At 35.6% G+C, this 16,895-nt stretch overlaps 1 protein-coding gene across 3 annotated transcripts in view; it reads left to right on the plus strand.

Annotated features, from left to right (window-relative positions):
- The first annotated feature begins 3,802 nt into the window (after positions 1 to 3,802).
- The window catches only part of LOC149540059 (uncharacterized), a 45,518-nt gene continuing 32,425 nt past the window's right edge, over positions 3,803 to 16,895 (plus strand). For all 3 annotated transcript variants that reach the window (XR_016356341.1, XR_016356342.1, XM_089801252.1), the window contains exons 1-5: positions 3,803 to 4,290; positions 4,371 to 4,481; positions 4,581 to 5,343; positions 5,874 to 7,180; positions 7,635 to 7,900. Coding sequence is in view for 1 of the 3 variants with exons in the window: in XM_089801252.1 (XP_089657378.1) it covers positions 4,120 to 4,290; positions 4,371 to 4,481; positions 4,581 to 5,343; positions 5,874 to 7,180; positions 7,635 to 7,900 (2,618 nt within the window). In the remaining 2 variants the exon portion in view is untranslated. The remainder of the gene's footprint in view (positions 4,291 to 4,370; positions 4,482 to 4,580; positions 5,344 to 5,873; positions 7,181 to 7,634; positions 7,901 to 16,895) is intronic.

A 16,895-nucleotide genomic window follows, 5' to 3' on the forward strand; every position in this document is an offset into this window, starting at 1 on the left:
TACTGGTAACTTAGTTACTACTATCCTTTCATTATGACTAAGTGTTTTGACACTAATTGACAATATATCTTGCCATAAGATTAACAATCATCTTTTTTCTCTACTATCTTGTCCACATTTTTTTGTACTTTCCTCTTTTTGGAATCTCTAATGAGCTCTTCTCTCACTTTTCCACACTACTATTCTTATGACTTCATCTCTCAATAGGGCCCTTCTCATAAGCAAGAATAACATCTACTTTTTGTACAACTATAAAGGGGTCTACTTCATATCCCATTAGTGAGATCCATTGAACTCTTGGTTCAACTATTTCTATACAAGTATTATCTATTTCCACCGTGAAATATATAGTATCTTCATGCATCTCAACTATTTCCCTTGGAATACTTACTCTTTGTTTCATTTCTCTTTGAAATATTTTAAATAATCCAATCGATCACTATATGTTTTCTTCCTATCTTGCATCATAACACCACCTCACTTAGCCGATTAGGAGTTCTAGGGGATCAACGAGTGTCATTTAATGTGTGTGGTGTCAATTAAACAATGATGCAATTAAGTTAATTGAATTATTCCAACTACACAAAACTGAAGTAATTAAAGATTAATATGTTTAAATGGATATGAGTAGAGTTTCAATGTGTCTAGATTTTTTATTGTGAATTCAAGACATTACTGGACAAATATGGGTATTCTAATAACAAAGACCAAAAGAATGATTCAAAGAGATCAAACTCTGGAGCCAACTGGCTCACTGTCTTAGAAAGATAGCGAGTTTGAAGAACTACAACATGTCTAAGGGATGTTATAAGCATGATAGGCTGACATCTTGTACAAAAAAAGTGGTAAGGTCACATGTCTTGATGGAAAATGACTAGGACAAAACCAAAATGCAAGAACAACTATTTAATGGACTAGTAACGAGATTACTAGAGTAAAATAAAACTATCCTAACTACTTGCAAATGACATGAATGAAGGAAATAGATTTGTTTTTGACAATGAAGTACATGATGAAGAAAAAGAGAAATGAGACGAGGAGATGAAACTTGGTTTGACTATCAATATTGTATTCCGAGTGAAGTTCTCCAAGTCCACAAAACATGCACACATGCAAAGAAAGGAAATTGTTGGAATTGTTTCATAGGCTTGCCTTAGTCAAACCCTCATTTTGGTGTATCTATCTCCATAATCAACCAAATAGACATGATAAAATAGTGATATATAATTGATAGATACAAGGATAATGCTAAACTAACGTAATAATATGAATCAAAAGATAGAAATATGATCAAGAAAATAATTATATGCTCAAGACATGATGAGGATATGAGATGAACTCTCTAAATAAGAGTGGAAGGCTTGCATGTATGAGACAAGAGGTCAGATGAGAGCTTGATTAGCTAGAACCTATTCACCAATGGACAAAAACTTGCAAAAAAAGTGGAAATGGGATGCAAAATGACTATGTTCAGAGAAAAAATGCAAGTATGGAATTGTAATGAATTCGAATGAAAGATCAAGAGAGTGCGAGAGAGAGCAAAATGACATGCAAGAGGGTTTTTTAATAAGCCCTAATTGATTTTGTGCATGGAATCCATCATTTTGGGCATGACAAATACAAGGTAGAAGGTTTATAATAATCAAATGAATCTTTGCACGTTTATAGATTCATAGACGTGAGCACACCACATAAACATCTTCATGATGCACACATGTCTATGGCCCCCAGGGCTTGCTTGTGTGGATGCCTGACCCAATAAAGATTTAGTAAGTGACATGAGTGGCTAAGGGTGATGCGACCTTGTCTTAACCTAAATGATGACAAGATGTGTGAATGACCTTTACATGGGGGCGTAAATTTTATGCCATTACAATATCACTCATAAACTAAATGTATCCATAAATGTTGATAAGAGTGTTGGACATGATCATGCGACATTATGTTGGGTGCTCTAGAGTTGCACTAGGATCATATGATACAATTCTACTTGTAGTGATTGTCTACCTTATACTTTAACTTTAGTTTTTTGGTAATTTTTGAACTAAAATCGTGATAATATAAAAAAGAAAAACACTTTTAAAAATTTACTTTATAAAAATTGAAATGTGATTTTCCCTATTCCCAATTTGCAAATATTTTTATTGTTGTCATATTTGAATCAAACCAAGTCCAAAAAAAAACCCTTAATTTTTTAATGCAAATTTTCTTACTTATAATTGATTGTCTATCAAATGCTTTTAATTGTCTACCAAATACTTTTATGTTTTGTCACCATCATACTCCACGTTTGATATATTTATTAATTAACCTAAAATACAAAATACATTATATTCTATTTTTAATTAATCATTAAATTATTTTCGTTAACCTATTTAATTAAAATCGAAACGATCTATTTAAAGTAAGATACCATTTTCATTCTTAATTCCATTTTTCATTTCTTCCAAAGTATTAGAACGTAGAAAGTTAGACCTAAATTTGCAATTTCTGAAAAATAAACAAGAGATGCGATGCGTCATAGTTTCTGCCTAACGCATCATGGTTGTAGAGGTGTAGATGAGTGAGAATAAGGTTAAATAGTTCTAAATTAACATTGTGAATGCATTAATTTCTGTCTAGAAATGCACTTGTGATTTGATAGAATGACTCATATTTTGTTATTAAGTTCTCGTGTTATATTATTATATATTTGGGTATTTAAGTCCAAGAATAAGAGGCCAAAGTACCCAATATGGCACTAACTACCTAATATCATACTACGATCAATACATATGCTTTAGACAAATTTGCACCTTCTACATTGACAACTTAAAATATGTGCAATGAGGAAAGTTATCCATACCAATATCTGAATTATAGAACTTGAAGAAGTGATGAAGCATTTGGAGTATCACATTATCTGTTTAAGCATGTAATGCATGCTACTAGAGAACCATAAGTAGTTGGAAAAACTCCCTCAATGATTAATACATATAAATTTGATGTTGATGAATAAATATGATGTAATAAATAAGAAATAGAATATAACTATTTAATTTTAATACATAGTTTATAAAAACTTAATAATAATTTACATATCTTTTAGAATTGAATTATTTCGTTTTTGTGATTATTTTCTTTAGTATGTTTTTTTGATGTAAAATATAATTATTAATCTAATATTAAAATATATATTTAAGTTTAAAATATATTTAAACTAAATGATAAATTGTTTAAATATAAAATATTATTAATGATAAATGATATAATTTACAAATTGTAACACTTATCAATTATACATATTACAAACACTATTATAAAATATAATTAAAAAATAATATTGCTTAATTTATTTTTACAAAAGTAAAATAATAGTAATAATTTAACTACATTTATTAAAAAATCAAAGTTTTAAAAAAATTAAAAATTCAAATACAAAGATATAACATATTGAAATTATATTGTTAGTGAGAATTAATATTGATTAGACATGCTGTGTGAGGTGGAAGATAAAATGATTGAAAAAAAAATCTTATCAACAAATGTGAAGATAAAATTGTAATTAATGCATTATTAATGCAAGATGAAGTTTGAAAATATTTGTATTTTTGTGAAAGAAAATTAATTTTTTCTCTCACCAAAAATAGTATGGTCCAATAGAATGGATGAAAAATGTGATTTATAAAATAATGAAAAATTAAAAAATAATATAAACATTGAAATTTCATATAATATTTTAATTTCATAATATTTTAAATTCTTTGATTTGATTGACCAGTGTTAATGTCATATTAGAATGACATGCATAAGTATTCCTGGCAGGAACTAATATTCTGGCAGGAGCTAATAAAAGGGAAAAACAAATTTAGACCCTGCTGTGATGAGCTAATAAAAGGGAAAAACAAATTTAGACCCTGCTGTGATGACCTATTGCTTTAGGTACCATTTCTTCTGCGCCATGATCACTCATCCTCGAGTTCGATGCAATGGAGAGAGGGGTATACAATTAATTATATCCGTTTCGATGAAATCATGAAAGCTAAGCTGTCATTTCAATAATTTTTTTAAATTCATCATAATGGCATCGAGAAAGGTGGTGAATGCAAACAGGGTTAACCATGACATGACACGACATTGATGGGTGGTGGAGTAGAGATTCAGAATTGTCTGTGTAAAATTGGAACCCTCACACCGAATACTCACTGTGAGAAGATGGGGAACGAAAGATTCAATCGAGCTCTAAGAGCAATGAAGGCAATTGGGCTCAGCAGCAATGCTGTCAGCCCTGTTTTGAAGCGTCTTTTAAAGGTCTGATCCCTGCATTTTCGTGTTTTATTGCTCGTCTTGTGCATCATCCCTAACATACATTGCAATTTCATATTTAACAGTTGTACGACAATGGATGGGAGCTTATAGAAGCCGAAAGTTACAGGGTTCTTGCTGATGCTATGTTCGAGAATGATGGGGTCGAAGAAGAAGAAGACGAGGAGGAGTACGAGGTGCTCTCATCACTGCATTGCATATGAAAATTCAAGCATTTAGGGTTTCAGTTGACTGCAGTAGTCTGTTTGTATGAATTTTTGTGAATTGTGTTGCAGGAGCAAATAAAGAAATCAAAGACGAAAAGGAGGAGAAGTAATGCTGTGGTGAATAGTGACAGTGATAATGAAGACGGAGGGGAAGTGCAGAATGAGCATGAGTACGTGCCTCCTCTCACTCGAGCTCGAAGCGTGGTGGTAACTCGCGTGGTTAGCCGTGGGAGAGAACGAGAGACAGAGTCAGAGCGAAGCGACGATAGATACATTGACCAGGCGTCTCCTTCTAGTAGCAGCAGAAAGAGATGCACTCCCACAAAAAAGAAAATTAGAGCAGAGCCTGAGGTGGAGGTCGCGGATAGCAAGAGGAAATTGGTTGATGATGAGAGGGGTAAGAGAAAATTGGCTGACGATGAAAAGGGCAAGAACAAATTGGATGATGATGAGAGAGGCAAGAGAAAATTGTTTGATGATGAGAGGTGCAAGAGACTTGCAGACGAAGAGCCCATATCTCCTGCCATGCCCCTCGCTCTGCCACCGCCTTCGTTCCCACTACCATCGCCATTGCCGTCCCCTCCTCCGTCTCTTGTTCTGAAAAAACCTAAAATAGAGGATGACGCAGAAGTAGACCCAAATAGTGCCATTACCTGTTTTGGAACCCCCATTGTTGAAGACAAGAGTATGAATGCTGAATTTGAAGGTGAGAGTGAGGCGAGGCTTCCCCAAAAACAGAATGAGCATCAGGATGGGGAGAGCAGCAGCTTTGGCATCATCAGTGTGGCTCCAATAGCCTCTGCGAAAATTGATTTCGGTACCCAACAAAATGGTAGGTTTAATTTTCTGCCTTTACCAAATTTTCTTTATATGCGGTGCTGAGGGACTAGTCCCAATTGTCACATACATATGCGGCAGTGGCTGTATATGTTTTCTTCAAATTAGCTGTAGAGCAACTTACAAAAAATGAAACTTTTGTTAAGTTGTGGTGTGTTGGACTTGCATAAGTGCTCTTTAAGTTTGTGACTGTTAAGATTTTGTGTGCCTTGCATTCCGACTGACTACTTTTATTTTAGACCTTGAAATGTAATTTAACATCAGTTTTTATTTAATTACTGGGGTTTGGAAATATTTAATTTAAAAAAGGTGCAAAACTACATTCATTTGCATGGGTTTCTGACTAATTGCGAGATTCTGCAATCAAGCCAAAATAAGGGACGCATTAGTGGGTGGTGCTTACTGTCTGCATATCCGCTTTCTCACATTTGCAGTATGTTTTTATCTAGGGAAAGTCTCTGTTTGCATTTATCCTTGGAAATGCATCATTCAATGTGTTTTTGACCATATTTCTTTCATGGCCAGTACAATACGTTAGTGATTCTGAACGACTACAAAGAAATGAGGAATCCCATGAAGTACAGGGTTGTTCGGAACAGTGTAACGGTACCCTAGATGCCCTAGCTGAAGCATATATGGAAATGGACGATGACGAAGATTTGACTTCAGAATTTCTCTCGGAAAGGCCAGAAACTGGGTTTTCAGTGATCGATGACATTGGAAATGCACATCGTAAACAGCCTTTTTCACCTTGCAATAGCGACCTTGAAGGATCAGGTCATACGCAACTTTGTCTAGAATACAATAATGGCATTGAAAAATCAGGCCATATGCAGCCATCTCTAGGATGCCATAAGGGTTCTGAAAAATCCGGCCACGAAATGGCACGTCTGAAGTGCCTTCAAGCACCAGGAAATGCGCAAACAAACTTTGATTTCAACACTGGTGTCACAGAAACAGATATACCACGGCTGGTAAGCACAGACCGGGTCCTCAAAATGATTGAAGTCCAAACACAACAATTATTCAAAATTCTTCTACCAAATTTTCCAACTACAAAGTTGATGGAAATGTTTTGCCAGCAGTTGTTGAAAGGGAAGGGTAGTCAAATTTGCATTGAAAACCGTACCCAGGCTGTCTCAGTGGCAACAGATCACTTAATGCCAAATGACAAAGACAGAGTTCGTAGAAGTCCAAGAACCATACTTAAAAATGGGGAATCTCAAGTATCCTTTGAAGATAATGATCATGCCGAATCAAAGGATAATGTTGCCACGTGCACAACACTAATTAGTCTTGATCAATGCAGAGTAGATGATGGACGATCCAGACCAATGCTTGATCCAAAGGACATATCTAGGGGAGAAGAGATCATCCCAATACCGATTGTGAATGAGCTATCCAGTGAGAATGTGCCTCCTCCATTTCAGTACATACAGAAGAGTATTGTTTATCAAAATGCATATGTGAACATTTCTCTAGCTCGAATCGGCGATGATGATTGCTGCTCAAACTGCTCTGGCAATTGCTTGGAATCTCCTATAACATGTGCATGTGCTAGAGAGACAGGAGGAGAATATGCCTACACAAGAGATGGTACTCTGAAAAGAGACTTCATTGAGGATGCATTGTCTTTGCATATGAAGCCTAAACAGCATCAATATTTTTACTGCAAAGATTGCCCTATTGAGAGGACAAAGAATGAGTACAAACCTGATCCTTGTAAGGGGCATCTGATTAGAAAATTTATAAAGGAGTGCTGGAGCAAATGCGGTTGCAATAAGCAGTGTGGAAATCGTGTGGTACAGAGAGGAATCACTTCTAAGTTACAGGTAAGAATACCATGTGAACTATTTGAAGCTTTTAACCATCATTTTATGGTTTAAAAGTAAAATTACCCACCTTTTTAGTGAAGGCAGTGTTAGGAACACTTTATGGTGACATGCCTATTTAAAATATAGGAGAAGACAGAATTATCATTCTTTTATCGAATGATTTGTTTTTGAGAACTTTACAAAACAATGTGTACCTTTCCGTGCTTTAGCATGAACATGTAATGGAAACTGCAAAGTGATATTTTTGTTATTGTTGAATGAATATAGCAGAAAATTTGAAGCATACAGTCAGTGCATGAATTTTTTGGTTGGGTCTACGAGTGTCGGAGTGAGAGAGATGGATGACTGAGGGATGGCTTTGGAGATTTCGTTATTATGTTTAATTGTTGTTACGTCAGTTTTGGGTCATACACATAGAGATTAAGACACTGCAAATTCAACTTCTGTGCAGGTGTTCTTAACTCCAGAGGAGAAGGGATGGGGTGTTCGCACACTCGAAGGAATACCTAGAGGTGCCTTTGTGTGCGAGTATGTGGGTGAAATTTTAACAAACACTGAGCTATACAATAGAAACACTGAAAGAATGTGTGATGAAAAGCACCACTATCCAGTACTCTTGGATGCAGATTGGTGCTCTGAAGGTGTCCTTAAGGATGAAGAGGCTCTTTGCTTGGATGCCACTCATTATGGAAATCTTGCAAGATTTATCAACCACAGGTAACTTAGCTGCAGAATATGTTTTTTAGCATTAAATAAAGATCAACCTTTCTGATTTGTTCAGTTTTTAATTAAGTGATCTGACCTAGTAATGAAATCAATCTAGATAATAGAATGTGGTGATGTTTGCACATGAGTAATGCGAAAATATATTTATAACAGTCTTAGTTATTTTGTTTTTCCTTTATCAGTATTTTGTAACTGAAAGCCTATGACCTTTGGACACGAAGACCGGCCTTTGTTCTTTTATTAGTTTTGACTGAAGTGAACCTGACATGAAAATGAAGCTACTTTAAATAAGAGAACATGATGACATTTATTCACAAATAAATAATCTGAAATGTATTTACAAACACTTGTAATTGACACTTCTTATTGAGTCTTGTAACTGGCAGCCTCTGATCATGGAATGCTTTGCTTATTATTGCTTTCTGTTATTTTAGGCTTTTATTTGCTAATACCACTTGTGACTGACTTTGGCGGATTATCATTATCCACATGATCCCAATACTAGCCTTTTTAAGCTGATGCCATTTTACTCCATCGAATATCCAGATATTAAAAGTGGATTCTTATCATGTGAACAGTTGATGGAGTTTGCGAAGTAGTAATTCGTGATCCTATTTGTCTTTGGACTTTGTTTTCAGAAACATTTTCTTTGGATGTTAGTTAATCTTTGAGACTCTTCCCATGTTTTATTATTTTTGTTAACACTACTTTACTTAACTAGGCTTAAGCAGTTGATAATGATCTATGCGTGATATAGGAAAACATCTTATAACCCAATTTATAAAGTCAGATTGATGGTTGTCTTTTTGGTTGATCAAACTTAATAATAGTTTGTTTTGACCCCTTTTTACTCTAAAGAATAACCTTAAAGTAGGGTCTGATATGGATTGTATGTTTATTTTTAAAGGTTTTTGATATTTTTGTGTGACTATTTGTGTAGTTAGTTACAATCACTTGCTAGAATACATATACTCTTGTAAAAGTTTCTTCTACTTCTTAGCTGAGTCCCTGAGGCATTTTGACTAGAACTTAGTTGAATCAGTAATTACAGAGAATAACTAATCTCAATGAAAGCTCCTTCGAGGTGTATGACTGTATCAGTGGATCTTTTTTTGCAATTAATAACTATCAGTCTCAGTGAAAGCCACTTCATGATGACAGACTATGAGTGGGAATTGAAATTCCTTTGAGTTCAAAATTTGTTTGGACAACAAATTGCTGGAAATTTACAGTCTGTTGAAACATTGGAATAAGAATAGTTGATGTCAAAACTCCAGAAGAAATTGAATCACAAACTCTTGAAGTTTGTGTTTCTAGGCTAGCATCTTCTTTCTTGAATATATCATTCTCTAAAATCTGTTTTTTTCCCTCCCATATTTCTTCAATGCCACAGATCTTCCTATAAATATTTGAATGGGATGTATATTTTCACCATTGTTTATGTGTGAATTCTATTTTTGGTATGAGATAATTATTTTCTATTAGGATAAATATTCGTTTCTTAGTACATTATCGTGTAGTTACCAAATTGCCTCATTTCTTTATTGATTTGGGGTATGGTATGCCCCTGAATCAGATACCTCTTGGAATCTTGGTAAAATCAGATGGGATTTGTTTTTTCTCCTCTTGAAATACATTTGCCTTCGGTTGGTGATTGGAGTGTGATTTCGAGATATTTTGCATAGAGTTCGATTTTCTTTCTTAGTTTTTCACTTGAGAAGGAAACTGTAAAAGCCTTAATTATTTACTTTCATTTTAGGCTTTTCATTGCCTTTTGTTACCCTCTTTTGCAAATAGAAGCCATTTCTATTGAAGCCTAGTGAAAATAATCGTGGCCCAAACACAAGTTGTAGGGCAGTACAAAAGAAAGGTTTTGGCGTGAATAAGAGTTCTTAAAAGTTTATTGAAGAAACTATAACTTTCAAAGCTATGCAATCTCTATTTATTTATTTATTTTTAGTTTGTGATTTAAATGTATCTTTGTTGAATTTAACTAGAATTTCAACTTAGTTTTTCACTTGAGAAGGAAACCGTAAATGTCTTAATTATTTGCTTTCATTTTAAACTTTTCATTGCCTTTTGTTGTCCTCTTTTGCAAATAGAAGCAATTTCTGTCGAAGCCTAGTGAAAATAGACGTGGCTTGAACATAAGTTGTAGGGAAGTATGAAAGAATTTTTTTGGCATGAATAAAAGTTCTTAAGAGTTTATTGAAGAAACTATAACTTTAAAGATATGCAATCTCTAAATATTTATTTATTTTTCTTTGTGATTTAAATGTATCTTTGTTTAATTTTAACAAGCTTTTGCACCAAAAGGAGGTGCAATGGTTGCGCTGGTAGAGAGTTATACATCTAACATTCCACTAATCCTTAGAGAAACAATAAAACAAGTAAGAAAGTAGTTATTTTTCATTGTAAAATGTGCATTAGCAAGTACATGGAGGATGCTACTCTTTTGAATTTGTAGTCTCTGATTTGTCACACAAAATGTTTCTGGAAGCGAGTTTTTGTTCTTCGTAACACAGTTTCTGCAAGCAGTCTTCCTCCTTTTTCCATAAAATTACATACGGGGTTGTTTTGCATTTTGAGTAGCTCTTGAAGGAAAACATTGGTTGAATGCGAAGGCTGCTCAGTGACTTAGACTCTTGACATGGTTGTAAATGTCAAGCACTGCCTCTCTAGCCTGGCCATGTTGATCATTGCTTTTTGTAGTCTTAGCCCTTGGGATTTGTGTATGGTTACAGGCTACAACCCATGCCATCGTGAGCTGTATTTCTCATTGGCTGGCCAACGAAAATGGAACAATTGGTACAACTTGGGGTCATCTTCATCCCATGGTAGCCCATGGTAGTTTTCAATTCTTGCTGTAACATGCATCAAAATGTCGATTAGGTTAGAACCAAGATCATCAACAATTAGAGTTTTTTTGCCAAGAGCACTATTGACAAGCTCTGCGTCTCTCCATATGTTGTTAGCAATGTGCATTGGTCTATGCAAACTAGGATCTATTTCTCTAGTTTTTAATTGCTTGCTATATTCTTTGTTGTGCTCCTTGTACTTGTCACAATGCTTATCACTACTGGGCAATTCAACAATTTTACATCTTTCTATTGTGCAACTTGACTACACCATTACTAGCAAATAGGTGCATTAAGTTGTTTAAATCTTCCTTTTTATTTGATGTTATTTGTTTATTGTATGGGTCATTAGGAGTTGCCAGTCATCTTGCCTTGGTTCCATTTCTTGTAGGTCTCTAATATTCAATGGAATTGTGCTTGTTTCATGCTTTTGCCTTTTGGTCAGGACATTGTCTTTAAGGTGACTATTGTAAATTGTTCCCATAATTTTCTAGTAGTCAAGTGTGATTTGTAGATAAGCTTATCCGTCACAGGTGGTAATTGCGCGAAGTCACGAATGGGGATTATGGCTGCTCCTCCAAAGTACATGTGCTGATTGTGAGGAAATGCTTGTCTTAATTTGCTATCTGTTTGTAACACTTTTTGGCTCTATGAAGCTCAACTCGTTTATTATGCATCTTATGTCCTTTGGTTCATCCCTTGCAGTGTTCACATTTCTTAATGGGAATCTTGAGGATTGAAGGTATTGCTTATGCATGTATGTTGAACGTGGATACCCTTGTAGGCACCAGTATGAGCAATTATTTTTCTCTTCGGAATTTCATTCTTAATGGGAATCTTGAGGATTGAAGGTATTGCTTATGCATGTATGTTGAACGTGGATACCCCTGTAGGCGCTAGTATGAGCAATTATTTTTTCTTTTCGAAATTTCATTGTTTAGTGCATTCCTTATGTGAACTAATAAGTAGGACTTCTTGTACCTATTGTTCCTTGGATGATCATGTGTAGTGGATGGGCAAAGGGACATTGACTATGGTCTATAATTACTTTGAGTGCCACTCCTTGCGTTGCTAACATTTCATACCTTGGACTTTCAAATTTAGACAAAGTGTTTCCACCTTGCCCAGATGATTTCTTTTTACTTGTGAACAACTTTGCAATGTCATGTAAGTTTTGAGGTATTACATTTTGATCCCATTTGTTGTTTTTATCAAGCTCACACTTACCAAGCATATCAAGATCATCTACACTGCTATTATTTGAGGGCCACATTTGTGAGAACAATTGTCATTCATTTCATCTCTTTTGATTCCCCTCGTCAGTGTTACTATCACTCTCTTCCTCTGAGGTTGTTTCCTTTTGAGTGGCGCTGTTGACATGCCATACCTAATAACGAACTTCATTCAGGTCCATCTAGTTTGCAATTATCTAATCCTTTGTAAGACCTAGTTCATTCTTTATAGCACGAAAGTGCTCATACAAGAGTAGCTTGCTCCAATAGAATAGTGCAAAGTGATCTATGTCCTTATTTGGGATGTCCAAGAACTTTGGGTAAACATTGACAATGATTTTATCTTTTCTCTCTTTACACTTGCATTGCTTACAATTTGTAGAATAGGTGTAAGTTCTTCCTGACTCTAGTATTGATATTGTTTCCAATTCTTGAGAATGTTTAATATATGTCTATATGGTGGTAAACTGTATTTGTCTTTCACTTGTTTTCTTTGATATTCGTTGGAACACTTCTTGTCGAACATTCAAAGTTACGAAAAGATGACCAGAGGCAATGAGGGACAATTTTTGTAACATGTTACCTGTTTCCTATGTCCATATATCACACTCTATAATATTTTTGCCATGAATTTCTGATATGCTAGAAGGGTTGGGTTGTCTGTTTGGTGGGACGTTGATATTCTTGTTAACATTTTCTGCAAGTTTCAAATTTTCTCTTTGCTTTTGATGCGTATGTCAGAAAGGCCATGGTTGCTGTTACACCAAAAGATCGACCTATTAATGCCCAATACAACCAATACTCTTATAGAACCATAGGAGGTGGTTAAGCCATGTCACGAACCCTGCGAGGGATGCTGGTACATTGATAATAGTCCTCCTCCTAGCGTCACTTGCCATGGTTTGCAGGATTCGAACTTGTGACCCAGTTTTGATACCAATTGTTGGAAAGGCTAGGGTTTTCGTTACACCAAAAGATTGACCTGTTAATGTGTGATATAATCAATGCTGTTATAGAACCACAGGAGGCGGTTAAGCCATGTAACCCTGTGAGGGACGCTGGCCCACTACTAACAACGTATTTGACAATGTATTTGAGAACAAGGGCTCTTGAGGTAACATGTTGACAATTTATATATGCTCTCCATATTGACAGCATGCTCGGGTTGTGTATGTTGAGCCTGCCATCATTTCTTGCAAACTCGTATTTTTCAATCCCATCTTTATTGTAGGATAGGGTGGAGACACTTTGTTCTTTCCATGGAGCTTTGTATTGACACTATTGTTTCTCCCTCTTCTACAAGTGTGTTCCCTCTCTACATTTGGTGTGTTGTTGGAGACAATTAACAATGTTCTCAAAGTCATCTTTAGGATCTGGAGCATACATCTCAACCATGTTCAATAAGCACGGGTCATCCAGTGGGGAGTAGTAAATTGGGATACTTATTTATTTTACATTGCCAGGGTTCGAAGGGCTTATGTACATGTCAAAACTATCATGCCCTTTTAACTCCTGCACCTTTTTTCCTATCAAGTCTATCCATATTTGGTGCATTGTGGAGCCAAATAAATTTGTGTACATGCATAGTTCCTCTATGTTGCCACGCATAGCTATGCCAATAGTCTTTTGCACCAAGGAGTTTCTCAATCACTTCTTCACGAAAAATTATGAATTGTTGTTGCAGTTATAATGCTTATTAATTATGCTTTTTTGACAATTCTTTGTTTGACTACATATTTACATGCATATCCCTTGCACCTTGAAAACATGCATTATAAATCGGGCCACTTTGTATTTGCTGCACTCATTCTAAAGAATGGTAGGGGTGAGCCTAGTTGATTGATCATGTTTCTTAGCTCCAAATGACGCTTTTTCCAGTAAGGTCTTGTACCTTTCATTGAAGATCAAGAGTGCGTGAGTTCTTTAGCAAGCTATGTGTGGGAGGTCTGAAACGTGCATACAAAGATTTTCAATGGCAACTTGTGTATTTTCCTTCGCATTTATCTTGATGAATATGGTTGCGAGATTTTGACTATGATGTCTCATCAAAAGATAATAGATGAAATATTGAAACCGTGAATGTTCTTCAAATCTTTAGTCATGATACGGCATAAGGAGCAACATAAACTCATGAATTTACACTTCCCTTATTCATTGGCTCCTAGGTTGTGTAGAACCACTGGAAAGATGGTGGGAAATGCATGTTGAGAAAGCTCTTTGTATTATACTCATTTATCAGAGAAGTGTTAATTTCAGGATAACTTAGTATGATGTTTGCATTGTTGTCAAGGGCCATGTTTGCTTAATCATTTCCAGCTCATGACTACTCTTTTCCACGTTAGATACAAATGATGAGGTGCGAGATGTGCTCTTTTCATTTGGGTCTTCGTCAACGTTTGCTTTGTTGCTTGGAAGTATTGTGTCATCTTCTATTTCAATGCTACTGGGCATGTTTGAAATGTTTGTTCGTACTTTGGGCAATTCGGCTAAACATATTGCATCTATAGTGACATCACTGTAGTATGGATAATGCTTGACTTTGTATAGGTGTGCATCCTTGACATGGCTCCTGGTTACTTAGCACTTATAATAAAAGCCTTGCGTATCATCCTTCGAACTATGAGTCTATAGCCTTCACAGGAGCACCCTTGTAATGTTCTTTATGTCTTGCACAAAGCCTATTGTGTGGCCTCTATATTTATTTTGTCCAAAAAATGTTCAAGTGACCTGTACGACTGCAATGAGCCTTGGGTTAGTCTTTTCATTGCCACATGTTGATCTCTTGGGTCCATATTGTTCAATGAGAAGAATCAATGTTCGTCATTATCGTTAAAGCATCTTTTGCAAGCTTGGGTAGAGTTTTTTGATTGGAAAAGCATACTTGGGTAGCATTCTTTACATATTATGTAGACTTTGGATTTGGATAATCCATTGATTCTCTAGTGAAATTTCTTTACTGTTGTTGTGTGTTCAATCTTCTTTCTTTTGTGAGGGTGTTTCTTTGCTGTTTTAGTGGTGTTTGTTGACTTGCCAATACATGGAATTTGTGTCTGTATAGATGCTTGTACTCTACTTTGGGCATGGTAATCTTGCTAGCCTTGCAATGTTGTAATTGTTGCACTTGTACTTTGTCCGAGGCATTTTTTTTCATGGCATAGCTTTCTATTGCACCTACGGACTGCTATTAATATTCTCAATTTGTTCAACTTTCCTATTGTGCAAGTACATGAAGTAGAGTGTTTGGTTGACTATTTTTGTTACTTTCCATTTGTTGAACCCTGCAAACATTAGAAAATCGTTTTTTTGGGGGTTTAAGATATCAAATCTACATGACATTCATGCAAATTACTAATTTTATAGACTCAAGGCTCAAATGTTAAGAGAAGATTGTTAGGTATTCAAGCCTATCTAAAATGGATTTGTATAGATAATTGCAGTTGTATTCTCTTTATGAGACATTCTTGTACACAACTACTCTTATAATACCTATGTAACATTGGGATGTGTTTACCCTAAAAACCCCCACGTCTTGGAGATGAGGATGCACCAGCGATGCCGTTCTAATGTCTCCTACAGCGCTACCAGATGGCCGCTATCTTGGTGGAGACGAGGAGACATCTAGATGTCTCCTGAGGGGACTAGGGGACGAGGACGCATCCCTCAACCCATTTAGGGGATGGCTAGACGTCCCCCGTCTTAGCAAAAAAGAAAAAGTGAAAAAACAAAAACAAAAACAAAACATTTCTGTAACATCCAAAATTTCTAATCCTTAATTACTTTATATTCTATGAATTTAAAATAAGCTATCTACATAATCACGCATGGGATTAATGGTTGCAACTAATTAACTGTGTTCACATGATATGCCCTAACTACCATTTGAAGAATTACTTCCTTTATTTAATTAAAATTACTAAAATATAATACACATGATGAGTGACCATTATCTAATTTAAATATTTAAACTACCATTTCATATAACTGAAAGAAGTAAATTGAAATGTACGCGCGCACACACACACACATAGATATAGCAAAAATTGAAATAAGACATGATGAAAATGTAAATACCAGCTAAGTTCGAATTACCCATGCTTAGATAAGTTGACTGAATCTATCTTGTGCAAGTCTTGGCATTGGTGGATAGGAGAAGCATTGACAAAGGCTTAACCTCCCAACCATGGACCTAGTGCAATCCTCACTCACTTTCAACTGGGAATGGCCTTACCCTACGCGGAATAAGGCATGGGTACACCATCTTGTTCTGCCACATGAGCATCTTGGCGTTAAGAGTGTCAACTACACAGCCGACTAGACTGTGGAAACCTCCTAACAGACTATCCATACGACTGAGTTCTCCTGACCTCTAGCGATCAGAGTAGCATCATTTGCCATTAACCTACCATGGCCAGGGATTTTCAAGGACATTGTGTGCCTGATTACCCACTGCTTGACTTGACAGGCCAGACAATACCCCTTTCCCACCATGAGCTTACTAACTTTCTAAGTTCTGTTTGTAATATAGACATATTGACTCTGATGCATCTCTTTGATTCTTGCAGGTTATCCATCATGTTCAATTTACTTTAAAGACACCATTCATCTCTGCCATACTTGGCTTTCCTTGACAATTCTTGGTGTGTGTGCGCGCGCGTGTGTGTATACACATTCAGCTTTCATTATGCTGATTAATTATATAGAATACCATTACTTGCTTTCAAGAGATGTCTGATTGAAATTGCAATTTAAGACAGAACTCATGAATCTAAATACTGATCATCTTTCAGCCGTAGGTAGCCTTCCCAATCTCAGAGGCATATATAATTTGTCACCCCTATATTGGGAAGCAAACAAGCACAAAATTCATCTTAATTAGTGCTTAAGCATTCTATCACA

The sequence above is a fragment of the Cupressus sempervirens genome, chromosome 9, assembly GCF_028749045.1.
Source record: "Cupressus sempervirens isolate cs-2001-9-10 chromosome 9, ASM2874904v1, whole genome shotgun sequence".
In the NCBI taxonomy this organism is placed as follows: domain Eukaryota; kingdom Viridiplantae; phylum Streptophyta; class Pinopsida; order Cupressales; family Cupressaceae; genus Cupressus; species Cupressus sempervirens.